We start from the raw sequence: 27,798 nt of genomic DNA, 5'->3' as shown, positions 1-27,798 counted from the left end.
TCCTCTTTGCTTTGTGCACACAGTGATGGTGAAAATACACGCTCCGTCTCTCTTTTCACGATGCGTGTCACTCTTTGGCTGCCCCCTCCCTCTCGCTCGGACTCATCCTGTCACCGAGCGAGGGAAAATTACAGGACCGGCTGCACTTTAACAGAATTACCGAAATCCGTCCTGATACTAATGGCATATCATGTCGGGGAAAGTGCTTGAGTATTTCACACACACACGCACATTTGCATGTGAATTCAGGCGAAAGTGTGTGATGAGGGAAGTGTGTGTGTATGTATATGTGTGTCCATCAGAGCGAGCCGGTGGCCATTAGCCCGCCGGTGTGCGCTTGGAGCTTGTCATTCACATTAACACACCTCAACGCCCCAGCCTGCCCGCATCACCGCCGCAACCCGATCCGCTGGAAGATCATGACTCGTGGCACCTCAGCGCACCGGCTGGCCTGGCTTTTAATGGCCTTGTTTTTGTTTGAAACCCTCTTGTTCCTTCCTCCGTCTGTTTTTTACCCCCCTCTTGTGTCCTTACATTTGTTACGGAGTTCGTAAAACGCTGTTGCCGGTTCACAGGCTGGCAGAAGGCCGTGGAATGAGCTGGAGGACTAATGGGCTGTGTGATATTTGTTTACCTCAGTGTGTGTGGTATCAGACAGTGGGCCGGGATGCTTCGCCGCTAGCCGTCCATTCGGGCCCATTTACCTCCAGCAGCTGATTGGGTGTGATTAGTGGTTCTGTCAGAAGGGAAGAATTTGAGCTGTCTGCCGTCACGGAGCTTTCTCATATGGTTGAAGTTCAGCTCGGTTGCTGTTTGTGGTCCAGCGATGTGTGAACCGTGCGCCGTATGACCAGAGAGTGGTCTGAGGGGCTTCATTTGGGACTCAGAAGTCTGTCTTGCTCGTTCATCCGTAACCTCAGGACATGTTCATCAGAAAGTCCTAGTGCTGTGCAAAAGTTTACACACCTCAGTGTCATGACACATTGTGCTGTGACGTTCCCGAACTATTCTGCTTATCATTTTTATACCATTTCTTATGGTGTGTTCTGAAACCTACACATCTTCCTTTGTGCTTATTGCCGAAAAATTCAGTGGATCAAAATATCTTGCTCTACAATGGCAGCAGCTTCATTTAAAGGAGAAGTTCACTTCCAGAACAAAAATTTACAGATGATTTACTCACCCTCTTGTCTTTCTTTCTTCAGTCGTAAAGATTGTTTTTTGAGGAAAACATTTCAGGATTTCTCTCCATATAGTGGACTTCTATGGTGCCCGTGAGTTTGAACTTCCAAAATGCGGTTTAAATGCAGCTTCAAAGGGCTCTAAACGATCCTTGCCGAAGTCTCATCTAGCAAAACGATTGGTTATTTTCTAAAAAAAAAAAAAAAAAGACAATTTACATACTTTTTAACCTCAAAAGCTCATCTAGTTTAGCTCTGAATGAACTCTGTGAATTCCATTTCATTACAGTTAGGGTATGTCGAAATCCCATCTTATTTTCTCCTCCAACTTCAAAATCGTCCTACATCGATTCAGAAGTACCAACCCAGTGTTTACAAAGTGAACATGCAAAGAAGATCAAACGCCCTTTAGATTTACTTCTGCAGCGATGTAGGACGATTTTGAAGTTGGAAGAGAAAATGAGATGGGAGTTTTTCAACATACCCTAACTGTCTAGAACACAAGACGAGCATTTGAGATTTAAAAAGTATATAAATTCTTTTTTTTTTCTTTTTTTTTTCTTTTTTTTTTTTTTTAGAAAATAACCAATCGTCGAAAACCTCCCATCTCATTTTCTCTTCCAACTTCAAAATCGCCCTACGTCGCTGCAGAAGTAAATGTAAAGGTGTAGGATGTAGGATGATTTTGAAGTTGGGAAAAAATAAGATGGGATTTTTTTCGACATACCCTAACTGTAATGAACCGGAATTCACAGAGTTCATTCAGAGCTAGACTAGATGAGCTTTTGAGGTTAAAAAGTATGTAAATTGTCAGGTTTTTTTTATAGAATAGACTATCGTTGTGCTAGATAAGACCCTTCTTCCTTGGCTGGGATTGTTTAGAGCCATTTGAAGATTTGGCTCAGACTACTTTTATGAAGATTTTGAAACATTTTGGAAGTTTAAACTTGAGGGCACCATAGAAGTCCACTATACTGAGAAAAATTCTGAAAGGTTTTCCTCAAGAAACATAATTTCTTTATGACTGAAGAAAGAAAGACATGAACATTTTGGATGACAAGGGGGTGAGTAAATTATCTGTGAATTTTTGTTCTGGAAGTGAACTTCTCCTTTAAAGGCTGCTTACTCACCATGTGTAATGATCTGAACTCAACGCTCACGATTTCTTCCACTGTTGTACAAAAGTGACTGATTACTTTCAGTTGAAATCTCATCATAAACTGTTTGTATGCAACTTTAAAGTGATAGTTCACCCAAAAATGAAAATTGTGTCATTAATTACTCATCCTTATGTCTTTCCAAACCCGTAAGACCTTCATTCATCTTCAGAACACAAATTAAGATATTTTTGATACAATCCAAAAGCTTTCTGACCCTGTATAGACAGCATTGCAACTGACACGTTCAAGGCCAAAAAAGGTAGTAAGGACATCATTAAAATAGTCCATGATACATCAGTGATTCAGTTGTAATTTTATGAAGGTACAAGAATACAAAAAATAAACGTCTTTAAACAAAAATACAAAAATAACGACTTTATTTAACAATTTCTTCTTTTCCTTGTCAGTCTTTGATACACGTTCACAAGAGTACCATGGCACAGCCCTGCCTTACATATTTGAACAAGAATATACAGATGATGAACTAAGAAAGATGGATGTTTTACATCAGAACGCTGGTTCCTGCGTTAGCAGCACCACACATATGGTGGTGGTACTCTTGTCAAAGTGTTGAAGACTGACATGGAAGAGTAATTGATTAATAAAGTTGTTATTTTTGTTTACTTTGTGCTTCATAAAATTAAGGTTGAACCACTGATGTCACATGGACTGTTCTGTTGATTTTCTTACTACCTTTCTGTGCCTTAAACGTGTCTGTTGCATTGCTGTCAATGCAGAGTCAGAAAGCTCTCGGATTTCTTCAAAAATATCCTAATCTGTGTTCCGATGATGAACGAAGGTCTTACGGTTTTGGAACGACATGAGGGTGAGTAATTACTGACAGAATTTTCATTTTTGGGTGAACTGTCCCTTTAACCTCTGTTTATGGTAGGTCTGTTTTGAATGTAAGAGCTGATTCCTCCACTGAGAAAATGAATAGGAGATCCAAGCAAGTGTTTTTTATTGGCAAGTACTTGAGTATAACACTTAGAGGTGCATTAAAGCAAATGCGTCCCTTTCGGCATGACTTTCATCCAGCTTTAGCGCATAACCTCATTTTATATGGCTTAAATGTTGTAATGCATCAGTGTGCTGTGTACAACAATGCTTGTAAAGCCCTGGGCTATAAGAAAAGTACATGGTTGAGTGCCTAGAGCGACGGCCTAAGAATCAAGAGGTTGTTAGTTCTAATCCCCTCGTGGGTATCGCTGTCACGACGCCCTCCGGCGATCCACTTAACCTCCATTGCTTCAATTCATATCCAGCTGTTAACACATAACATGTGGCACTTTTTAGACAAGAGCGCTTCTTAAATGACAAGCCTCTATTTAAATGGGCTGACTGCTGGGATCTTGATAAAACAATCCTCAAAAATTAAAAAAGCAGTAAAGGATGAGATCTGTGCCCGAATAACAGCGTGACTGAGTAGATAAGTGAACAGAGCTTTATCATACAAAAGCAGCCTCTTAAAAACTCAGCATGACCCTGCTGAACCTCCTGTTCCCCGCTTCACTGTTCCTTTTGGCTCATCACTTTTCCTGACAGTACGGAGCGCTGCGCTGGATTTGCATAACAACAGGACAAAAATTGCAGGGTGATGAAGTGACAGATTGGAATTTGTGGGCTAAAACAAGCTGGCTGTCTCTTTCTGAGTGTGTGTGTGGAGACTGAAGTGAACTGTGTTGCTGTAGGTCGGCCTACATTGTATATTTCCATAGGCATACCATTACTTTCCATACTTGAGGTCCTAGTTATTGTCAAAACACTGTAGGAAGGATTTTTTTTTCCCTACTTAAATTCACATTTTAAAGGTAGAGTTCATCCAAAAATGAAAATTTTGTCATTAATTACTCACCCTGGGGTCGTTCCAAACCAATAAGACCTTCATTCATCTTCGGAACACAGGTAAAGATAGTTTTGATGACGTTTGAGAGCTTTCTGACCTTGCATAGACAGCAACACACAGAATTTTAATTTTTGGGTGAACTATCTCTTTAATATGCAGTTGTAAGTTGCAATTGTAACTATACTGTGTAGTTACTGAGAGTTTGAAGGATTTTTAATGTCTCTTCTTCTCCTCACTAAGGCTGTACTTAATATAGATCAAAAATACAGTATAAAAAGCAATATTGATATTACAATTTAAAATAAATGTTTCTACAATATAATTTATTCCTGTAATGGCAAATCTGAATTTTCATCAGCTATTACTCTAAACTGCACTGTCACATGATCCTTCAGAAATGGTAATTTGCCTAAAATGTTCTAATATGCTGACTTGATGCTCAAGAAACGTTTCTTTTTATCAATGTTAAAAACAGTTGTGTTACTTAATGCTATGGAAACTATTTTTTTTTTCAGTTTTTGGTCAATTTTATTGTTAATAGGAAGTATTTGATTAATAAATGTACACACATTTATTTGAAATGGAAATATTTTGTAATATTATAAATGTCTTTACTGTCACTTTTGACCAATTTAATTTCTCTTAAAAACATCTTACAATGGCAGATGGGCAATGTTTAAGAAACTTGTATGAATTATTCAATATAATTGCAGTTGTGTTTGGTGACACTAATATGATAGAAATGACATATTTCACTTTTAAAATTTTCATTTAAAATGTTTAAAATAATGTTAATATGTTCTGCATATTAAAGTATTACATTTTAAAAATTTTAAAAAATAAAAACTAAGCATTCAGCATATTAATTATATTAAGATATATGTAATTAATTTTATCAATTACATTTTTATTTTGTTCTGTGATATTTTAGTGGCATTTGTGTACATGTGTTTTCTTGTCTTAAGGTGAAAGTGCTAAACTGTGTTTACGGAAACAAACTCATGTTTAAATCCAACTATGATATAATAAAGCAATAAGCCCCAAGAAGCCATGGTTTACAGTGAATTTATAACAGCTAAGGGACGTTATTGAAGCCGCTTCGTGTTGTGGCTAAAACCCCATTAGCAGTTATAAATTCGCAGTAAACCACGGTTTCACAGGGCTTATTGCTGTTATAAAACGGTTTTTCCATATACGTAGTACGTTTTCACAAAATAAAACAGAGCTAATAAAGTGTGATGAAATAAATAAAAACAATATTCTTCCACTAAACAATATAGTTCCTTAGAAACAGTTGTGGTTTCAACAAAGTGGTTGCAAAGCAACACACAAAAGTAAAACAAAGGTTTATGTTTGAAGAGTAATTTACAACAGCTTTGAATGCTGATCAACCAATCAGAATCAAGGACTATCCGTTTTATAATTCATACTTTCCAGGGAAAGTGTTATCAAAACATTGCTTTTTAAGTGTCCTGACACAGCAGCAATTGTTTAACCAATAAAGTGAGTTCTGGGTGGAACTGTTTATCAACCAATGGCAGACAATAAGTGTTGAAGAAATGGTAATTTTTGCAATTCGCTAATGGCACGAAAGCTAGCACTTTATCTACTTTAAGTACTGTGAAGAAACGGAGATGAACAGCAGTACCGCTGTGAGTCATGGGAATTTGGGAGTTTGCCTGACTGCCTGTGGCCAGCGCTGACTCCCACATGCACACAGCTGTGATGATGGTATCCTCATTCTCTCTCTCTGTCGCTCTCTCTCGGTTCTAGATGATTAGTATCGCCAGTGCAAACAGGCCCTATCGGTATCAGCCCATTAGCTAGCCTCTAAACAGCGCGTAAACACATCTTAATTATCTGGCTTGGTGACAGAGCAGCTGTGGAGGTGGACCCTCTCCCCTCTGCCAGATGGGAGCATCGCCCAGTAAAAAGCCTCCATTACGGTAGCAGAGCTGCGGCGTATCCACGACCAGAGCCCGCCGAGTTCACGCCGGGCACTCGCCGCACACCTATAATTTCCCGGCATGCTTTCGCAGGGAACCGTGAAAAAAAAGCCTACTATTGTGGGGGCCTCCGTAATTGTAGTCTCGTTTAGAAATGCAAGTAGTAATTAGCGGCGAATTGGCATTATACGGCAGCATTTGCATCCCCGCTGGGTGTAAAATGTTGTTTTAATAGCGGTTTGTTTTCCCCACATGAAATTATCTAAGGGGGCTTTTATCACCTCTTCCCCTCTCTCGCTCTCTCTCTCGCACTCTCTCGTCTGGCGCCGGCCCATCGGGGGACGGCTAAGCGCACAGATATACAAATAATCTCCACAAGTCTGTGGAACAGTCAACGAGACGCTTAAACCTTTGTATGCACTTGTGATTTATAAAACTGCGCCCTGAGTGCCAAGTAATCATTACATATATTTGTTACGTACCATGTAACTAGTTGCATTTAGAGAGTTCAAACAGTAATTTGTGTAACTTCAGTCTTTTATAATCAGTTATTCGATTATCAGTTATCAACCTACTCCAAAAAGTTCAAAAAGTCTATATAGTGAAGTTGAAGTATTGAGTGGTTTCTGGATAGCTAGTCAAAAGGCCTGACCACCTATTTTTCTGTCTTTCTCTCCTCTCTCTCTGGTATTGTCCTGCAGAGGCGATAGACATGCTGAAGGAGATGAAGGAGAAGGATGTGCAGTTAAGGGACAGCATGATCAGTTTGCTCACCCTTACGATGAACACTGCTGCGATGAAAGGAGATGCCAACACTATTCGACGCCTCCAGGAAACAATCTTCACTTTGGGCCTGGCCAAACCATCCAGTAACCTCTGCTCCCCCCTCATCACTTGCTATCTAGAGAGGTGAGTTGGTAAAACTTTGGAAACACGCCAAACTTTGTGTTGTTCCTGTCTGTATGTAGCACCTACAGCTCTGCACACTCTTCTTAAGGCCAGGACACACCAAGCCGAGGGACAGCCATCGGCCAGCGTCTGTCAGGCTTGTTTGATTGGTGTGTTCTACACGTCTGCTCTCGTTGGTGGCGGTTTGTCCAATTTGACATGTTGCATCTGTGTCAGGGTCGTTGGCGGGAGTGAGAACTCTGATTGGATGCTCAGTATAGCGAACAAGTCAGTGCTGGAGAAGGAACCTATTGGAATTGCTGAGTTTCTTCATCTTCTCCAAAATTAATCGCATTTTTGAGGGCCTAAACATGCTCAAAAACTCATGAAACTTTGCGCACACACCAAAAATGGTGAAAATTGACATCTGACATGGGTTTCAGAAGTGGGTGTGACAAAAATACTCAATAGCGCCACCTATAAAGTTTAAACGAAGTGCTTCTCAAGTCATGTTTCACATACATGTTCGAAATTCGGTAAACACATGTAACACACCAGTACCTACAAAAAAAAACCCCGGTATGAAGTGCGAATCCCAACAGGAAGTCACATATTTGGAAATTTAAAGGGCGTGTCCGTGACGGTTGTACAATATCTGATCTGCCCCAAACTTCACGTTTGATAAGAGTCCTGGCCTGAAGACATGTAAAGGTCAATTTTCAGTTATAATCATACCGCCACCTGTTGGCAACAGGATATTTCATGTTTTACACTAGCTTAAACATACTATGTTCAATCTGCGCCAGACATCTACATCCCAATATTTAGTTATAGTCATAGCGCCACCAGCTGGGAGCAGGAAGTTTGGTGCATATAAATGACTTCTACATATCCCTCCTGTATTTACCACTTTAAATGCATAGTGCTCACCATTCGCTGTTTTCCTAAAGCCACCAGGTGGTGTTGAGCCCGAGTGAGAGGACCTTTCAATGCTGCTTGCAGCTTTAATTAACAATGTTTCTGTTTAACCCTTTCGTTGCATTTGGGGAAGTTTTGAAGCAAAGAGGTACATAAGAGGAAAAGTGTCTTTCCTACACTTTACATGTACTTGCTATAGTAATAAAAGTAAGTTATGCATAATGACAAGCAACTAATCAGAGCACTCAAGGGCATCATAAAATAGTGTAGCCAAAATTTGAGGGGGAAAAAAAGTGAGGTTTTGGTGTAGAAGAAAACATCAATAATGTCTCAAGACTATAATTTCTTTTTAATTAACAAAACTGGTGGCGGAAGTATAAATCAGATACAATAAATCTAAATTATAAGTTGAAATATAAATTTAAGTAATAAATGTCTTATAAGCTGAAGTTCCACTGATTCAAAACTGAACTGGGAAGGTAAAAGGTATATGCAAATTTTGAAATAATTTGAAAGGTTAAGTTTAATCTTAAAGGGATCGTTCACCCAAAAATGAAAATTCTGTTGTTAATTACTCACCTTTATGTTTTTCCAAACCTGTGAGACCTTTGCTTATCTTCGGAACACAAATGAAGATATCTTTGAAATCCAAGAGCTTTCTGACACATTCAAGGCCTAGAAAGGTAGAAAGGGCATTGTTAAAATAGTCCATGTGACATCAGTGGTTCAACCTTAATTTTGTTTGGAAACAACATGTATATAATGTGAAGACTGATGTTAATAACAATGTCAGATTGTAAAGGGCAGAGTTGCACTCCTCCCTAAGCTTGTCGTCTCACTGTTCGTTTCATATAATCTGTCATTGCCTTATAGCAAAATGCAGCATGGTGGGAAAAGGAATTAACTTCCACAAGTTTGGCCCCTCTTTTTTGCCCCCCTCCCCATCCGTTCAGGTCTATTTGTAAGAACGGCTTTTAAGCAGATCAACTAATTTGCATGTTAATTATGCACCCTGTGCTAATTACTGGATTTGCCTGGGCCATGCGGTGCACTGCGTAAGTGCCTTTCCCCCTCCCCGCTGTGGGATATTGAGGTTGGCAATACACCTTCACTGATAGCGCTAAAGTCAACACACACATACACGTACGGGCTTCCTGGGTGCCCCTCTGAGACTGTTTGTTTTTCTGTCACTCGAGTGCCACAACCACACTGGCACGTGCAGGCTTTAATTGCTGCCTTGTGCGCGATAAGGTTTCCAATTTAGCTCAGGTTCATTAAGGAGCAGATACGGAGAGATCAGAGCGGCTCTCAGCAGAGACTCTGATAAACCGTGAACGTTTACATCACGTCACACACACACACTCTGTGACTGGCAGCCACACATTCCAGTGAAGGAGAGCCGTCTCGGAGCTCACAGCAGCCAGGCCTGTTTGGATACGGCCTCCGCTAGGAACTCTGTAATACCTGTCTGATTCGTCTATGATACTGTATGATATACTGTAGGCGTATTAGAAGTCATATTAAAATGCAAAGACTATATTGATTAGAGACAGAAAGAATGATAGCCCCATTATTTTTTTTTTTATACTTTTTTTTTTTTTTTTTTTTTTCTTTATTCATGCTTGTGATCCTGGGAAAATAGTTGAATATTACACAATGGATGTAAACATGGTAAAATGTTAGTCTGTGTCCATTGATTGTTGAAAGTGTAGACAAATAAGTTAAAATCTAAAAAAAACATGCAGAAGTTCTAAGGTTTATTTGATACTTTGAATTAGCATTTATTTTCAGTTTTCATTTTAATTCTAGTTTCAGTGTTTTTGTGCTTTTGTCATTTTTATTGGTTTTTGGGTGACACTTTACAATAAGGTTCATTAGTTAACATTAGTTATCTACATTAGTTAACATGAACTAAGAATGAACAATACTTAATGTCTTAATTAATGTTAATTTCAGAATTTACTAATGCATTAATAAAATCACAAGTTGTGTTTAACATTAGTTAATGCACTGTGAACTAACATGAACAAACAATGAATGTGTATTTTTATTAACTAACATTAAACCTTACAACAAAGATGAATAAGTAGTGTAATAAATGCATTGCTCATTGTTCATTCATGTTACAGTAAGGTGACGCCTTGTTGTAAAGTGTTACCAGTTTTATTGTTTTTAAATATTCCTATTTAGGTTTAATATATATATATTTTTTTTTCAGTTTTAGATTTTGTTAGCTTTTTTCAGTTAGTTCCCAAGGCAGCATTTCTAATTTTGTTTTTTTAGATGCTTTATTGTTTGATATTTGTTTTATTTCGTTTCAGCTTTACCTCAGATTTTAAAAACCATTTTAATAAATTTAGTTTTAACTTTTAGTTTACTTTTAACAGTAACAACTCTTGGATTGTTCTCTTGGCAGATAAACATATTAGATATACGGTAATAATTAATACTAATTAAGCGTTGTTGGAGTTCGACTTGGAAGCAAATTTTTAATTGGTGTTTTATTTATAGTTATTAATTAGATTTTTTTTTTTTTATTTTAATAATTATGTTTATTTATTTTTGGATTTTTTTTTTTTTAAATGTATTATTATTTTTTTTTTTTGGTAACACTTTACAATAAGGTGTCATTTATTAACTTTAGTTAATGTATTAACTAACAAACGAACAATGAACAATACATTTATTGCACTATTTTAGTTAGTTAATAAAAATACAGTCGTTCATTGTTTGTTAGTTCACAGTGCATAAACTGTCAAACAACTTGTGATTTTAATAATGCATTAGTAAATGCTGAAATTAACATTAGTTAACATTAAGATTATTAAATGCTGTAGTATTGTTCATTCTTAGTTCATATTAACTAATGTAGTTACCTAGTGTTAACTAATGAACTATTGAAAACTGTTACCATTTTTATTTATTGTTTTTACTTATTATTTTACTATTTATTATTATTAATAATATTTATTATTATTATTATTATTAATCATATTATTATTATTATTATTGTTATTGTTGTTATAATTTTTATTTTATTTATTATAATTATGTTTGAATTATTTTTAGTTCTTAATTATTTTCTGTGTTAAAATATAAACCATAAACTGTGTTATTGTTTGTTTAGGACTGCTTATTAAAATTTATTTATTTATTTATTATTATTATTATTGTTGTTGTCAGTAATTTTGTATTTCAGTGTAGTCAAAAGAATTAGTTAACGATATGTGGCCCTAGACCACAAAACCAGTCGCAAGTAGAATGGGTATATTTGTATCAATAACCAAAAGTATATTGTGTGGGTCAAAATTATCGATTTTTATGTCAAAAATCATTAGGATATTAAGTAAAGATCATGTTCCATGAAGATATTTTGTAAATTTCCTACTGTAAATATATCAAAACTTAATTTTTGATCAGTAATATGCATTGCTAAGATCTTTATTTGGACAACTTTAAAGGGGATTTTTCTCAATATTTTTTATTTTTTTTTTGCACCCTCAGATTTCAGATTTTCAAATAGTTGTATCTCCACCAAATATTGTCCTATCCTAACAAATCATACATCAATGGAAAATTTATTCAGCTATCAGATGATGTATAAATCTCAGTTTCAAAAAATTGACCCTTATGACTGATTTTGTGCTCCAGGGTCACATATTACTAGTAAATTTTTTTTTTTTTTTTGCCCAAAGCAGCATATAGTTGAATCAGGACTTAAACTGTGCATTTGCTGTGCATATACACACCAAGGATACACCATAAAAACCAAATAAGGTGATGTTTTGTCCAGTCCGGCCTTTCGACCTAAAATGAGCTTGGCACCGCTGCCATAAACGTCTTTTTTTATCTTCTCCAGCGTTCTCTCCGTTCTACCCTCATCCATCTCTCTCCACTCGTCTCTGTCTCCTCTTTGGTCCGGGCTGCGCTAAAGAGGACAAAGCGGTGTGTGTCAGTGTCTCGTCAGCGTGTCAACTGTAATGACTTAATGAACACTTCTCTATGGGATTAACTCTGACAGCCGTCAGCCCGTCTCCACGACAACAGCAGCCGCCGCTCCCGATCCGTATCCTCGGTCTCTAATGAGCCTAACAAAGGGAATTGCCAGAACTTTTTTGTGGAGGGGATTTTTGGAGAGACAGGAGCTCTAAAAAGGAGGGAGGGGATGTCGCAGGCTGTCAGATGTTTTGAACTGCGTCACTCGCATATAGAGAGGAAGGACGGTTTCTGGAAAGTTTAAAGCGGGACCGTTCACATTTAAAAATCATTGCTGTATTTGTAGTTTCGTGTTTGATAGATGTATTCGATTCCTTGGAGCATTAAGCCTACCAATACGCATGGACTTCAATGTGAAGGAAAAAAGAAATAAGCAGTCGTTCTCTTTTAAAAGTGGAAAGGGTGATAACATGGGTGCCAATCTCGGTAACAAAAGAGATGGGAGTCAGGGATGTAGGGAGAGTGTCACAAGAAGAGGAGGTTCAGAAGAGGGGTGGATGAAATTAGCTTTCTTGTCTAATCCTTCAGGTTCCTCGCGCAAAGCACTCGCATTGGCTTTTTTTATTCTCCTTCAACTTAATTGGCTGGAAAGTGCTTGACATGCAAAGTTAGTGACATTAAGAGGAACATGTTGCAGTAAGCCTGAGCGCCACTGACAGCTAAATTGTATCCGGGGAAATTATGAAGCCTTCAACATGGTTAATTCTTTTTTGGGGGGCTTAGTTAGGCGAGGGTGGAGAAGGGGGGTTGGGTTTTGAAGGAGGGGGTGGGGTAATTGCCGTCGTGGACGACTCGTCTCATATTGATGGGAATTGTGAAGAAGTCTTCTGGTTTTATGCTGGTTGTGCTCTGGGGGCTGGGAAGCGTAACATCTGTGGCACATCATATTCGAGTGGCATTCTGAATAAATGTAGTTCAAGGAGTTTCTGCTTCCATCAGGACTTGTCAGTAAAAACAACAGTTTAGAAGTTTGTTTGAGTTTGGGTTTGTTTTCAGTGCTGGCTTCTGTTTTTATAATCTGAGAATGCTCCAACGTCAGGTGAAGATTACAAATATTTCCTACCTTTTGTTTGCTGGATTGTGTTATTTTACAGTTCATGAAGGTATTTTTTGGAATCAGCAAGATATTAAAGGTGAGTCATGAAAATCTGACATTTTCCATGTTTAAGTGCTGTAATCTACCAAAAGGACAACCCAATAACTTTGTTTTGGTAAGCCTTTTGTGAAAAAACAGATTTGGCTCCCCCTCGTGACGTAGGAACGGGATATTATTATAATATTACCGCCCCTTAATCTGCACATTTCCACTCACAGCACCGTTATTTCGTTTTCCCAAGCGTCAACGGTGTGCCAGTTTTAACACCATGACAAAAGTTCAAGCAAAGCATGCACGGGCATCAAATATAGGCCCTAGCCCGGTCCTGGTCCGAGAGGCTCAGGCCCTAGCCCGCCCCTTGTCCAACATCTTATCAGAATTCTCGGCCCGAGTCCGACCCGACCCTGTCTTTTTTCCTCCTTCTCCCAAAACGGCTTATACTACTGTTTCAGCTATTAAAATAGTTATGTTTTGTATTTAATGGCAAAGTGATTATATTTAGTTTCAATGTTTTAGTAATTTAGAAAAACATTTGGAGCATTTTTTGTTCGTTAAATGTAAGTTTTTGTTTTTTAAAACGGCCAGCAAAGGACTGTTCAGCTTGATCAGTTTGCCTTCTCAAATCATCACGACTTGCATAAAATAAAATCTATAGCTATAAAACAGTTCAAGTATAAAACAATGTTAGTATAAATTATCCATCATTTTTGCTCACAAAGTTAAGAGCAATACATCATTCGGAACTGTAAAGGGTCTACTTTTATTTGTGTGCACTCACAATATCGACAAAACATTACAAACAGTGCTTTTATAAAATAAAGCAAATAAACGTGATGCGATTTCTGCCGTCTCGTTCTTGAACAGAAGCGCTTCACAAAAATGAACCCAAACTTAGCGAATACATGCCTCACGGACATGATAAATATGTGTATATGTGTGAATATAGAAAGCTGTAAATGATTAATTAAAGAAATAAAACAAATCGCAAACAAAAAACACAAAGATGCCCGGCCACTGAACTTTGACGTGAAAATTGACCCAAAGCCTGGCCCTAGGGGCCTAAAAAAGTCGGGGTAAAATGCAGGGCTCTAGTACAAAGCACTATTTAGAGTCCCAGCCTAAGAGGAGACAAGTGAGCGGTAGATTTACTGATTTATTTCCTGTGTATTACACTGCTGTCACACAGATCTAATATGAACATGCCATTTCTTTCCCAGCTGTTTACCTTCACAGACATGACCGACTGAGTTTTGTGTGTTTTTAACGTAAAATTGAATATATTTGAGAGTTTATAAACAATAAGACATGAAGGAGAGCTAGTTTAGTACTCACATCCCATTTGACAGCCGCTTTCTGTGTGTGTCCTTCAGATGTGTGTGCTCAGAAAACCCTAGATCAGAAGTTTAAACTGATATGGCTTTAAACGCATGATTTCAGCATGAGAGACGTGATAATTGAAACCAAATAGATGTTTTTTGGCAGAGTATCTGAGGTATGAGCTGTAAAGGTGCAGCCCTGTTGCGGGAAAAGGGGGCGGGGAGCAGTAGGTCATTTGCATTTAAAGAGACATGCACGAAAACAGTGTGTTTATGCTTCCACTCAAAGTGGACAGTTTCAAAATGATATAATAAATGATCTGTTGGGTATTTTGAGCTGAAACTCAACGGACACTTTCTGGGGACACCTGAGACTTCTATTAAATATTGTAAAAAGGAGCATAATAGGTTTTCTTAAAAATAGATATATTTTTAGCAAGCATGCATTAAAAAGGTCAAATGGGACAGTAAAAACTTCTACATTGTGACCAAAAAATCCTTTAAATCCTGTTTTATGCTAAAATGTTAGGATAAATGTTTTATGCTAAAATGTCAGCTGTTTTGAACTTTGATAATTAGAAATGTTTCTTGAGCAGCAAGTCAGCAAATCAGAATGATTTCTGAAGCATTATGTGACACTGAAGACTGAAGTAATTATGCTGAAAATTCAGCTTTGCCACCACATGAATAAATATTAAAATATTAAATATATTTTATAATATTTTTATATATTATAATATTAAAATAGAAAACAGTTCTTTTTAAATTGAAATAATATTTATATAATATATTTTTAGTTTTCTCTGGGATAGCAAGCATTCACAATCAAATACTGGAATAAGTGAATATATTAATTTTTACTTTATTACATTAATTAGGTAAACACTTTTCTTTTTTCTATGGCAAATATTTTAAATTTAATTAAATATTAAATTAAATTTTTTTTTTTTATGTTTTTTTATTATAAGTTATTATTTTACTTTTGAATTCAATTGGTTAAATTAGTTTATTTCTGTGGTAAATATTTTAAATAAAAATGAAATTATAATGTTTCTATAATTAATATTTCCAGTTTTCCCATGGGTAGCAAGTATTTACAGTCAAATACTGGAATAAGTGAGTGTTTTAAATTAAATTAATGTTTTTTTTTCTTATTTTACAATTGTTATTACATGTATTACATTCATTACTCTTGAATTAGATTGGTTAGACTGAGTAAACACTTCTTTCTGGGGTAATTTTTTTTTTTTTTTAATTAAATTAAATTGTAATAATATTTATATAATTCATATTTCCAGTTTTCCCCGAGGTAGCAAGCATTTACAGTCATATGCTGGAATAAGCAAATATTTAAAAAAAAAATTTTTTTCTTATTTTACTTTTGTATTACATGAATTAGGTTAAACACTTCTTTCTGTGATAAATATTTTAAATTAAATTAAAATCTAATAATATTAATAAAATCCATATTTTCAGTTTTCCCAGGGGTAGCAAGCATTTACAGTCAAATACTAGAATAAGTGAATATTTTAAATTATTATTATTTACTTATTTTACTTTTTTTATTACATTAATTGCTCTTGAATTGATATATTGGTTAGATTTCATTTCTTTCTGTGGTCAGCTGTATTTGTACCTTGTTTTTCAAGGTAACAGACTTCCTAATTTCTTGCCATGGCCACTTTTTAATGAAGTAAATTTACTTCAAATGTGCGTTTTATGTTATTTCTTATTTGATAAGTAGCCATGTAATACATGAGATAATGTACAGTCAGCTAGCCAATATGGAAAAATAAACCAGCTTTGCCATAAGCGACTCTGACTGTACATTATTCCAAAATATTCACTGTCACCAAAAAGCAACACTTTATGAATGTCTAAACAAAATATGAAACCAAGGCTTATTTCTTTTTAAAGCATAAGCCCACTTTAAAAGCAAAACATTTCACAGAAAAGTTTATTAGATTGTAAAGCAGTAGATATATTGTCTGTTTTGATTAAAAACAGTCAGTTCTGAGAAATTCTGTAGCATCATTTGTTTAGAGATGTCACTTGGTTTGTTTTCTCATACAGTTTTTTGGGGCCTGTATTTATTGAATAAGAAATTCTGCAACTAACAAGCCTGTGATTCACAATCAGTGATTTGTGACAAAAATCTCAAAACAAATTTGAAATTCCAAATTATAGAGTTGAATGACGAATGTCTCTGTTCTTTATCACTCTCTCCCCCTTTGCTTTTTTACACGGGCCTTAATCAAATGAAACACTGTCCAAATTCTCCCTCACTCTCACTCAAGTGCATTGCGCAATCATCCAGCGTGTGTTCGAATTGGCTCTTGACTCCCGCTTGATGAATAATATTGTCGCTCTTCATTCCAATTAAGTGCGATTGCCTAAGAGCTGGCGTCACGTTCCGGCTCAATCACTGGCCTGTTTTTTTGTCCATCTCCCTCACGCCCCCCTCCTCGCCTCCTCGCGTTCAACCCACCTTCCAAGGTCACCTCTCTCTAAAGCACATATCCCTTCTCTGACTGTATAATCTCCGGGGTTGAAAACACTAGTGAAATTACACCTGTTAAAACCCCACCGGTTCACTTTCCCTCCGCACCCGCCCCTCCTGCCGGTGCCCTATCTGCTTTGACCTCTGTGTGATTGGCGTGGTAATTACCCAATCACTCGATGGCTGCCACTGCAGTCACAATAGAGTGATTGGAGTGGTGTTTTTCTCGTCTATTCCTTTGCTTTATTCCTCTGTCAGGCCTCTGTCAGCCCCGGCACTGAGCTCTTTGTTAGAAAGGGGTAGAGAGAGGGAGGAAGAGAGGCAAGAAGATGTGAGAGAGGGGAGAGAGCAGATCTAATTTTGTTGCCATATTCTGCCAAGCGGCCCGGTTGGGGGTGAGGGCACTCGGGGGCTGTAGAGGAAGCCGGGAGCCACAGGAAGTTGCAAGAAGCTAAAGACCTTTGTTGCACATATTTATTTAATGCATTTTTTATTTACATATTTATTTGCTAGTTTTTTAATTATGCTTGGTTTTTTTAAAATTGTGTTCTTTTATTTAAAGTAAATTTAGTAAGTATAGTAAGTAAAGTAAGTATAAGTAACTGTAACTTGAAAATTAAGAACAACAAAGTAGTTTGTGACGAGTTAAAAATAAATATAAAGTTAACTTTATTTATATATTTGTTTTATATATTTATAATTTATATATTTGTTATATATTTATAACTTAATTTTATATTTAATTGCTATTTTTTGTTTATTTTTTCAAATTCTCTTCACTAATTTACAGATGTGACCATTTAACCTTATATATATATTTTAAAATAAATACATTTTAGTGTTCATTTTTTGTATGTATAAATTTTTATTTATTTATTTATTTTGATATTGTATTTATTTATTTTGTAATTTTATTCATTTACGATATTTAATATTTTTTATTTACTTTTTATCTATTCATTTTAAAAGGGCAATTTGATGTTAAAAAAGTGCTGTTTGTTTTAAATGTTTGTGCTTAAGATATAGTGACCATTTAACTTTATATATTTATTTTATTTTTATGTATTTTAAAATATTTCATTTTGTAGTGTTCATTTTTTGTATATATGTAAATGTTTTAGTTATTTTGATATTTTATTTGTTTATTTTTTATATTTTATTTATTTTTATTTTATTTATAATTTATCTAACGTAATTTTTTTTTAGTTTTTTATTTACTGTTCATTTTTTGTATATATGTAAATGTTTTATTTATTTTGATATTGTATTTTTATTTATTTATTTTGATATTTTGTTTATTTGTTTGTTTTGATATTTTATTTTGTATTTATTTATTTTATTATGTAATTTAATTTAATTTACTTTGTGGTCTATTAATTTTAAATAGTTTGGTGTTTAAAGAGTAGATTTTGATCAGTGCCATTTGTGGTTAAGACAAAGTGACCATTTAATTTTATATGTATTTTTAAATATTTCATTTTTTAGTGTTCATTTGTTTATATATATATATATATATATATATATATATATATATAAATGTTTATTTATTTCGATGTTTTATTTATTTATTTACTTTGTCAATTAATTTAATTTTGTTTTTTTTTTTTTTTTTTTTATTTACTTTTGGCTTTGATTTTGACCAGTGCTGTTTTGTTTTGGGGGTTTTTTTATTAGTTTTTTTAAAGTTTGTGTTTTTTTACACCATAGTCATCACTTTTTTTCATTATCTGTATACAATTCTTTTAATTTAATGTTTTAGATTTTTTTATTTGCATTTCAAAGTTCTTTTCTTTGATGATTTAATTTTAAAGTGTAGTTTGGTGTTTAAAAAAGTAAGAACAGCAAAATTGTAAACTTTAAGCCTGTTTTGTAGTGAAATACAATACCATAATAATACCACAATAAAAAATGCTTCAGCATGAATATTTGATACCAACACATGCTTGGTGCTGTTTTGGTGTAATATGTCATGTTTTTCTACAGTGGGAACTATGCTGGTGCATTCGATGCCACTGTGGAGGTCCATAAACAATACAACCAGATGCCCAAAATCCACGACCTCATCTGCGGCCTGGTGGAAAAAGGAGATGCCGAGCTATTACAGAAAGGTGTGTAACACCCACACACGCATACAGCACATTAATTACATTTCTGTGTGTCACTTGTTAGTCACAAGTAGTTTGTCAGTGCGTGTTCTGATCGGCTGTCATATGTAGAAATTGTGTGTTCGGTGTTTTCGAGAGTGCCACCCACTAAAGGGCAGGTTGGACAACCTAGATGATGGTGGTTTCAATAGTCTCTGTCTTTGTCAGGGTTAGTGGAGGGGTTAAGTGCGCTGTGTGTTGGGGGTGAGTGGATTTGAAGTGTTAAGGCAGTGAGACCTCTACGCTGGAGGGCCACTTTACGGCCCCGATGACCCAGCACTCTGAGAGACGCTGCATGTGCCACAGCAAACCCATTCATAGACGTAAACGTACATATACCTGCATGAGTTCATCCTCTTTGTGTTGCTGTGGCTTCCCTGGACTGTTCTGAAGTGGCACGCAAAGAGTCCAGATCTGTATGTCATTGAGTGCCAACGGAGAGAGGCAGTTTTTACAAGGCATCTGTTAAATCTGATAGCATTTAAGCAATACTGTTAAATAAAGAGATGTAGGAGTATGACTGGTGGCTATATGAACCAGATTAAATCTAAAAAGTAATTGATTCAAACATGTGACTCTTTCTTCACCTGGTCTCTCTTTTGTTTCACAGTCATGGAGTTTCTGAGTCAGGAGCGAGGTGAGATGATGATGCTCTACGACCTTTACTTTGCCTTCCTGCAAACGGGCCGCTACAAGGAGGCACGCAAAATCATCGAGGTGGGACTGCTGTTATTGTGTTCAAACCACACAGCTATTTAACAGCTTTAATTACTGCCACACTGATATTTCCACTTTTAAATTAGATTGCCTCCAAAGCCACACTAATGCCATTCATGCAAGACAATAGGTGCAATGATTTTTCAAAGGATGAGAGAGTGTGCGAGTGTGAGTGTGAGTGTGAGTGTGAAGGAGAAAATGACGGCTACAAAGACCACTCGTTTTTGAAACGCAGCTTACTGGGAAAATTGAAGTATTGTGATATTGTTTGTCACTATATTGAATCAATGCACTCACGCCAACTGCTATTATTATTAAATGTCATTACAAGGCTTTGGCTTGATAAAACCATTTTCATTTAAAAGAGAAAATGATGACAAAAGTTAACAACAAAGTAAGAATTAAGTGCCTCTTTCATATTCATTTTAGATTTTTTTATGAATTGATTTATTTAGTTTACAATTGTACATTTTTCTTTTTAAATGTGTTGTTTTGAGTTTTATTTATTTCTAAATGTGTTTTATATATATTTATATATATATAAAATCACATATTTACATATGTTTTCAGGAAATATATTAATGCAGAGATAGGAGTCTCATTTAGGCTATAGGAATGATCGTTACAGCTGTTTATAGAATATATTACTAAACTGGACTACCAAATATTTAATCTAAAAAAATATTGCCTAAAGTATTTTTTGATATTTGTAGGTTTTATTTTTTTTAAATATTTTTGAGGATGTTTTGCAGAGTTTTATATATTATTTTGCATCATAACTATTATAGTTTTTTATTTGGGAGGGAGGAAATTTTAAAAACTACAATGCCTAAAGTGTTTTTGGTCATAACTATATACATATGTTTTCAAGAAATGTTATGTTATATTAAATGTTAATATGTTATATTATATACTGACCAATTTTGCAAAAATAGCAGGAAAAGTATGAAATATATGCATAAAATAAAGCTTTTTTTTTTTTTACATTTTAGATTGTTTATAATTTTACATTTCTATTTTTAAATGTGTAGTTTTCAGTTTCATTTATTTTTAAATATTTTGTACACATATATACATGTTTTCAGGAAATATATTCATAGAGAGATTGTTGCTATAGAAATGATAATTATAGTTTATAGAATATACTGCATTGCTAAACAATATTGCCTAAAATATTGTCAGGTTTTTATAGGATTTTTTTTTAAATATTTTTGAGTGTGCATGCAGATTCTTTTGCATCATAATTTTATTATATTTATTATATTCAAATTTTTATTATAGTTATAGTTTTTGTTTAAGTATGATTTTGCAGGTTAACTTCTAGATTTTAATGGAAATCATTAAATTATTTGGGAGGAGAAAAATGAAAATCTATAATTTTGTATACATATATTGTATACATATATACTATATATTAAAAGTATTTATTTAAATATTTTTTAATGTGTTTTGCAGAGTCTTATACATTATTTTGCATCATATTTTTTTAAATATATTTATAGTTTTTGTTTCCGAAGCATAACTTTGCAATTTAATTTCTAGATTTTCATGGAAATCATATATTTATATATAAATATACTGTGTTTTCAGAAAATTATTATAGCCTTGTTTATTATTATTATTATTATTATTATTATAGTTTTTGTTTTTAAGTTGTATAACTTTTTGGGTTAGTTTCCAGATTTGAATAGAAATTTTATCATTATTTTTGAGGGGAAAAATCTACAAAGCCAAAAGTGTTTTTGGCCATAACTGTATACATATTCATAATGTTTTCAAGAAATTTTATATTTCATTTACTGACAAATTTTACAATAATAGCTGGAAAATTCTGGAGCATATGGTACATTTCAACCAGTTCTTTCTGATGTTACCAAGATCAGCACAAGAAATTTCATCAAAATTAATCAATGCCAGACAGCTAAATAATTTTATCTAGTAGACAGTTTAAAAAAAAAAAATTGAAATGCAGAATGCATGTACATTGGAGAAAAATCTGTTATAGAGCTCTTTATTGAATCTGTTGGAAGTATAACTGGCAGCAGGACTTTTTGTCCGTCTCAGCACTGTGAAGTTTTCAGACACATTTCAGATAGATTTTCGATGCGTGTGTAGACGTCTTTAATTGTCTGGAGAGATTGAGCATGTCTCTGTTCTCACATCAGGCCCTTCGGCGAGCGCTCTGTCCGGGAAGTAACTGATTTTGAGACGCTTGACGTGTTTGGAGCGCTTTGTCCAGAATGGGTCTTTCGGGGATATCTTTAGGCTGTGCTCTGTCTTGTTCTTTGAGAAGACGGCATCTCATGAGTCTACACTTCCACTGCGAAACAGCTCTGACAAAGCCATTTAGATGTTCAATTAGCCAGCTGCTCTAATACGACACCACTCAACTCCCTCAGTGCTGCCATGTGGGAGTACAGCAAAATGTCAGGACTAGTCAAACCACTTCTTGCTGGTTTATCATGCATAGTCTTTGTCTAAGGTTGTTTTACCTTTCTGTGCAGTTTTATTTTTGTGCAGCTTTCTTTTTTTCTTGTCTCTCTGCATTTGTCCTCCACAAACCCTCGTCTCTGCTAATTCTGTTGTATCGTTGTCAGTATGGATGAAAAATAAGCCTAAGCTTGGATATTGCAGATCCATCAGTCAGGGGCTTTTAGCCAAGAAAATATCCAGTGTCTGCAGATCTAGAGCATGCCATTTGGCTCCATTTTTCGTACATGCACCCGATCATTGCAATTTCTCTGGGACAGTACTTTAGCCGATAAGCTATCAGTGGTCACCTCAGGATACAGCGATCTCAAGCAGCTTTGACTTTCATTGTTTTGGGAGGTTAATTTGAGATGCAAGTTAAAATCCCTCTTAAAGTATTTGCTTGATTTTTCTGAAATCCGCTACTACTCTTATTCCATCTTAGGACATCCCCCAGTCTCATATGAGTTTAAAATCATTCACGTTGCATGACTAACACACAGGACAGTTTAGATGTTGTTAGACTGTTGTCCCTTGTTTTGAACCAAGGAAATACATAAAGAAATATTCAAAGAAAAGTCACTTGCGTTATGGGTAACATTAGAAATGTTCATTGTTAATTGGACTGATTTGTAGTATTGATAGACCAGTGTATTGTTCAGATGACTTATTAGCTGCTATTTGGAAGTCTTATTTTAGTATTATTTATGTGCAGTACTACTATGCTAGTTTTTATTCATATTTTGTTTATATTTTTTGTTTCATTTTAATTTTGGTTTTATGTACTGTACTAGTTTTTATTCATATTTTTATATTTTTTATTTTTTTATTTTTTACTTTTTATATAATTTTATTTTTATGTGCTATACTACTTTTTATTCATATTTTGAATTAGCTGTATTTTATATTTTTAGTTTTCATTTAAATTTTAGTTTTATGCCTTACACTAGTTTGTTTAATTGTGTGCTGTACTTGTACTTTTATTTGTATTTTAAATTGGCTATTTTTTTTTAGATTTTGTTTTCATTTAATTGTACATTTATGTGCTATAATAGTTAAATTAATTTTGTGCGCTTTATTAGTTTTTATTCATATGTTGAATAGCTATATTTCTTTTATATTTTTAGTTTAATTTTAGTTTTATCTGCTATACTAGTTTTTATTCATATTTTGAATTAGCTGCATTTTTTTGTACTTTTAAATTTTATTTTTATGTGGTATACTAGTTTTTATTCATATTTTGTTTTTATATTTTTTTCCAAAGATTTCAATTATGAATTACTCATTTTTAGTGGATTTAAATTTGCAATATAATAACAATAACAACACTGGTTTTTGGTCATTTTGACATTGATCATTAACCGTTATGACTTAGCATGTCTTCTGTAGGTATCTGATTTTTTTTTTTCTTTGACTCATTAAATATTACTATAAAAATAAAATAATGAATAATAATTAAAATAGCATCATTGCACTTTGTTAGTTTTAGTTTAAAATTAAAAAATAAACAAAACAGTAAAGTGTGATAATACTGTTATATTTTGCAATAATAAATGAGTATTAAATAAAAATAGTTATTTTACGGTACACTTAAAAATACAATACTAATATTTTTTACTTTTTTTCTATCATTTTCATACCTAAAAATCGGCAAGCTTTTATTTTGGTGGGTTGCTGCCAAGTAAGTACCGGTATATGTGCCGTATCAATAGCAATTAGCCGTTACTGGAAATGTATCGAATTTTAGTATGTTTTATTTTTATTTTAATTATTTGAAGTAAATATTGTATGCTATTTATACTATGTCATCCTGAAGTCTTGATTGTCAGGTGTGTATAATCAAAGCTGATTAGGTCTGCTTTAGATAGATGCTATTAGTCATTGAAAACAAAACCCTCAGTCATATCTTTCTACACCTGGTGTCGTTACAATATTTTAATACCTCTAAATCCCCCCCACTATAAACTCTCTAAAAGTTGGTGTTTAATGGTGGCTTGTTGAGCATCCTTGTGCTTGACAGGTCAGAAGCCCCACTCATTCTGTGGAGCGTTTTCCACGCGTCCTCTCTTCCATGCAGAGCCGGATAATTAAAAACACTGCTATCTAAGTAGCATTAGCAGACACAGAGCTCTACTCCACTTCTAATAGAAACTTTAAGTGCAGTGATGGAGTGCTGGTCAGGTGATTGTACTGCCTATAATTGTCAGATTATTAATAATGGTGGTAATTAAGTGAAATGCTGGTTAAGGTTTTGGTGTAATTAAAATGGTTGTCACATCGTGTGTGAGTGTTTCAGAGTGTGTGACCTGTGTTTGAGAGAATGATGGCATCTTCAGCGTGATGAGGGGTGTTTTTGCTCAAAGGTCTGAATGAATGGGGAGTTTTTGTTTACTGTAACATTGCGAAGGCCATACATACACCATTTTTGTTTGTTTTTCATGGTGAGAACGATTAGATGCTTTTTTTTTTTTTTTTTTTTTTTTTTTTTAAACTGTTATCCAACATTACATTACCTGAAAGTATTTTATGTATTTATTTATTTTGCTAGAAGTTTATATGGATGTATATTCTAAATTTTAATAACAGTGTTGAGAACCAAACAGAAAAAAAAAAAAAAACTTTTTAATTTTCGTTTCATTTCTGTAAGACTTTCGGGACATGTTTTCTACTCTCTTTAAAGAAACTTCTTACTACAGGACGTAAAAATGATCATATCACCAGAAATGAATGACAATTGCTTAAACAGGTCATTAGTTAATATTTTCTAGTGTTTTTATTGACTTTATAAGGCTATCTTGATAGAGATTAGAGTTTGCCAATTTTTAGTGTCCATGTGTCTGTGATGTGTCAAAAAAAAAATCTTTGCAGAGTCCAGATTTTCTTAATCATCCGACCTAAATGTTCTTTTGGGTATTGGCTGTGTAGTGAGCATTAGTGAGTGTGTGTTGATTCGTTCTCTTATATAGGAAGATTGGAGGGGTGGGGGTGCTCATCATCCTGGATTTACTTAAGGGAAGATTTGCCCCGCAGGGCTTTATGCATCAGGCCCCAGGAGCTGCTCCTACATTTATAGCAACACAAAAGAGACTGGGACTGTGTAGCAGTTCAATTTTGGTCTTATTTGCTAAGCAGATTAGGCTTGAGGAAGGCTGGAGTGATTTTGAACTTGGCCTGGAGGCTGATTTGCTGCAGAGTAATTCTGTTTGGATGCTGCTGATGCAATATCCTCCAAGAGGAGAGACAATGTGAATTTAGACATCTGTGTGTGTGTGTGTGTGTGTGTGCGCGCGTGTGTGTGTGTGTGTGTGCGCGCACACGCTTCTGTGTGTGTGAACATTCTCGTTTATTGTAGGTGGACGAGCACATCATGATTCAGTGCTCATATGAGTAATAATCATGTTCATATCAAATAATCAAATAGTCTGTTTATACTACCCCCAGTATTGTTTTATTTTGTGTAATTTTGTTACATTTGTTTGTTTTGGGTTTGGTTTGTTTGGCTTTGTTTTTAGTTTTTTAATTAGTTTTTGTTTGGCACTGTTTGTCTGTTCTCTTTTTTAATTTTTTGCTTGGTTTGTTTTTGTTTTGTTTTGTATTTTGGTTTTGTTTGTTTGTGTTTTTTTCCTGCTTGGTGTTTTGTTTGTTCTGTGTTTTGTAGATTTTGTTTTGTTTTGTTTTAATTTTGTTTGGCTTTGGGTTTTTTGTTGCTTGCTTTTTTGTTTGGTGTTTTGTTTGTTCTTTAATTTTGTTTTTGTAGTATTTTTTGTTTTGTGTTGTATTTTGGTTTTGTTTTGTTTTGGTTTTGTTTTAGCTTCCTTTTTTGGTTGGTGTTTTGTTTGTCCTTTTGTTTTTCGAGTTTTTTGTTTTTTGTTTGCATTTTTGTTTGTTTTGATTGATCTTTTTGTAGTTTTTTTTGTTTTTGTTTGCGTTTTTGTTTTTTCTGTTTGTTTTTTTGTGTTGTTTTGTAGTTTTTTTGTTTGTTTTTGTTTGCATTTCTGTTTGCCATTTTATTTGTTCTTTTTGTTTTTGTAGAGTTTTTTTTTGTTGTTTTTGATTTTTTTTTTTTTTTTTTTTTTGTTAATTTTGTAGATTTTTTTTTGTTTGTTTTTTGTCTGTTCTTATTTTTGTAGTGTTATTGTTTCATTTTTTGTTTTTGTTTGCTCTTTTTGTTTAGTGTTTTGTTTGTTCTTTGTTTTGTAGATTTGTTTGTTTTAGTTTTTTGTTTGCTTTTTTTGTTTGGTGTTTTGTTTGTGTTTTTTGTATTGTTTTTGTTTGTTTTGATTTTGTTTGTTTTGTTTGTTCTTTTTGTTTTTGTAGTGTTTTGTGTTTTGTGCTTTAGTTTGGTTTTGTCTAGATTTTTTTTGTATTGACTTTTTTGTTTGAAATTTATATTTTAACTTTGTATACTTTGTATTAACTAATAATTAATATTCCTTTTTTTCGTGATTGTTCATGTCCACTGTTTCCCTGCACATCAACCCTCTGATGCTATAAGTTCAGTGTTTGTGTCTGTTCAATTTGTTGAAATCTCATACATTTTCTTCACCCATGTGCAGACTCCTGGTCTAAGGGCGCGACCGACCCGTCTGCAGTGGTTTGCTGAGAAATGCATCGCAGCCCAACAGGTCAGTGTTTCTCTGCTGTTCTGTCTGAAAAACTGATTTTCTATAGATCAATATAGTTGTGTATCACTGTTTGAATCTCTCTTTCCCCAGATGGAACCCCTTGAGAACATGGTGGACATGACTGTCAAGCTGTTCGAGTGTGATCGAGATGACATGTACCACTATTTGTTCCGCCTCTGCAGTAAGTCTTGTTTGTTAAGCTGAGATTGCAAACAGCGGATGAATGTAATGACTTCACACTGACGACTACTTTTTTTTCTTTCAGAGGAGACCAATGACTGGCAAAAGGCTGAGGCAAACTGGATGAAAATGCAAGAAGAGAATCTGGCTCCAAGAGAAAGGACCCTGCGTTTGCTTGCTGATATTCTTAAAAACAATGACAAGGAGGTGCCTTTCGAGGTGCCTGAGGTAAAAGAGCCCTCTCAATGCCCAGATACATTCTTTGTTCAGATACATTCAGTCCTTGTTGTTCTGCTTCTCTAATAATATCTGTACAAGGTGAAAGCTTTGAATTAATAAACTTGAATTAATATCCAGAATTTAAGGAAGCATTACAGTGTATTGATGTCGCTGTTTTATGTGTAGGTGTGGTTTGAGGAGGTCAAAGGTCAGCCTGAAATGTTCTTGGAGCGAGAGATCAAACCGAGCCCAGTGGTTCAGGCTTCCCCTCGTAAAAGGGTTGTTGCTTCACCCCCTAAAGAGGCCACGGTTGAGGACTACAGACTTAAAGTCCTGTCTCTTTGTAAGAAGGGCAGGGCTGAAGGTTAGTTCTCCATGTAATTTTTTTTTAGTTTGAAGTCAAATAAGCGAGTACATCATGAAACTATCTTTACTTAAATCACTATGGTAAGCAATAGAGTTGTCAGGACAAATAGTTTAAGGAAACGGGCCACTTCCACCATGCATCTTTCCTCCAAATAACATGTAGTTTTATTTTTCAACCTCTAGACAGCAAAAAGCTTTAAATAAAATTAAATGTAAAATAAAAATAAACTA

At 34.6% G+C, this 27,798-nt stretch overlaps 1 protein-coding gene across 1 annotated transcript in view; it reads left to right on the top strand.

Annotated features, from left to right (window-relative positions):
- Positions 1 to 27,798, top strand: part of lrpprc (leucine-rich pentatricopeptide repeat containing) — a 68,425-nt gene that overhangs the window by 23,212 nt on the left and 17,415 nt on the right. The window contains exons 23-29 of the mRNA XM_051126415.1: positions 6,835 to 7,042; positions 18,831 to 18,955; positions 19,602 to 19,708; positions 26,734 to 26,802; positions 26,893 to 26,983; positions 27,068 to 27,210; positions 27,388 to 27,565. Coding sequence (XP_050982372.1) covers positions 6,835 to 7,042; positions 18,831 to 18,955; positions 19,602 to 19,708; positions 26,734 to 26,802; positions 26,893 to 26,983; positions 27,068 to 27,210; positions 27,388 to 27,565 — 921 coding nt within the window. The remainder of the gene's footprint in view (positions 1 to 6,834; positions 7,043 to 18,830; positions 18,956 to 19,601; positions 19,709 to 26,733; positions 26,803 to 26,892; positions 26,984 to 27,067; positions 27,211 to 27,387; positions 27,566 to 27,798) is intronic.

Source organism: Labeo rohita, chromosome 13, assembly GCF_022985175.1.
Source record: "Labeo rohita strain BAU-BD-2019 chromosome 13, IGBB_LRoh.1.0, whole genome shotgun sequence".
Taxonomy (NCBI): domain Eukaryota; kingdom Metazoa; phylum Chordata; class Actinopteri; order Cypriniformes; family Cyprinidae; genus Labeo; species Labeo rohita.
The sequence above is the reverse complement of the archived record's forward strand: the minus strand, read 5'-3'. Positions and strand labels throughout refer to the sequence as shown.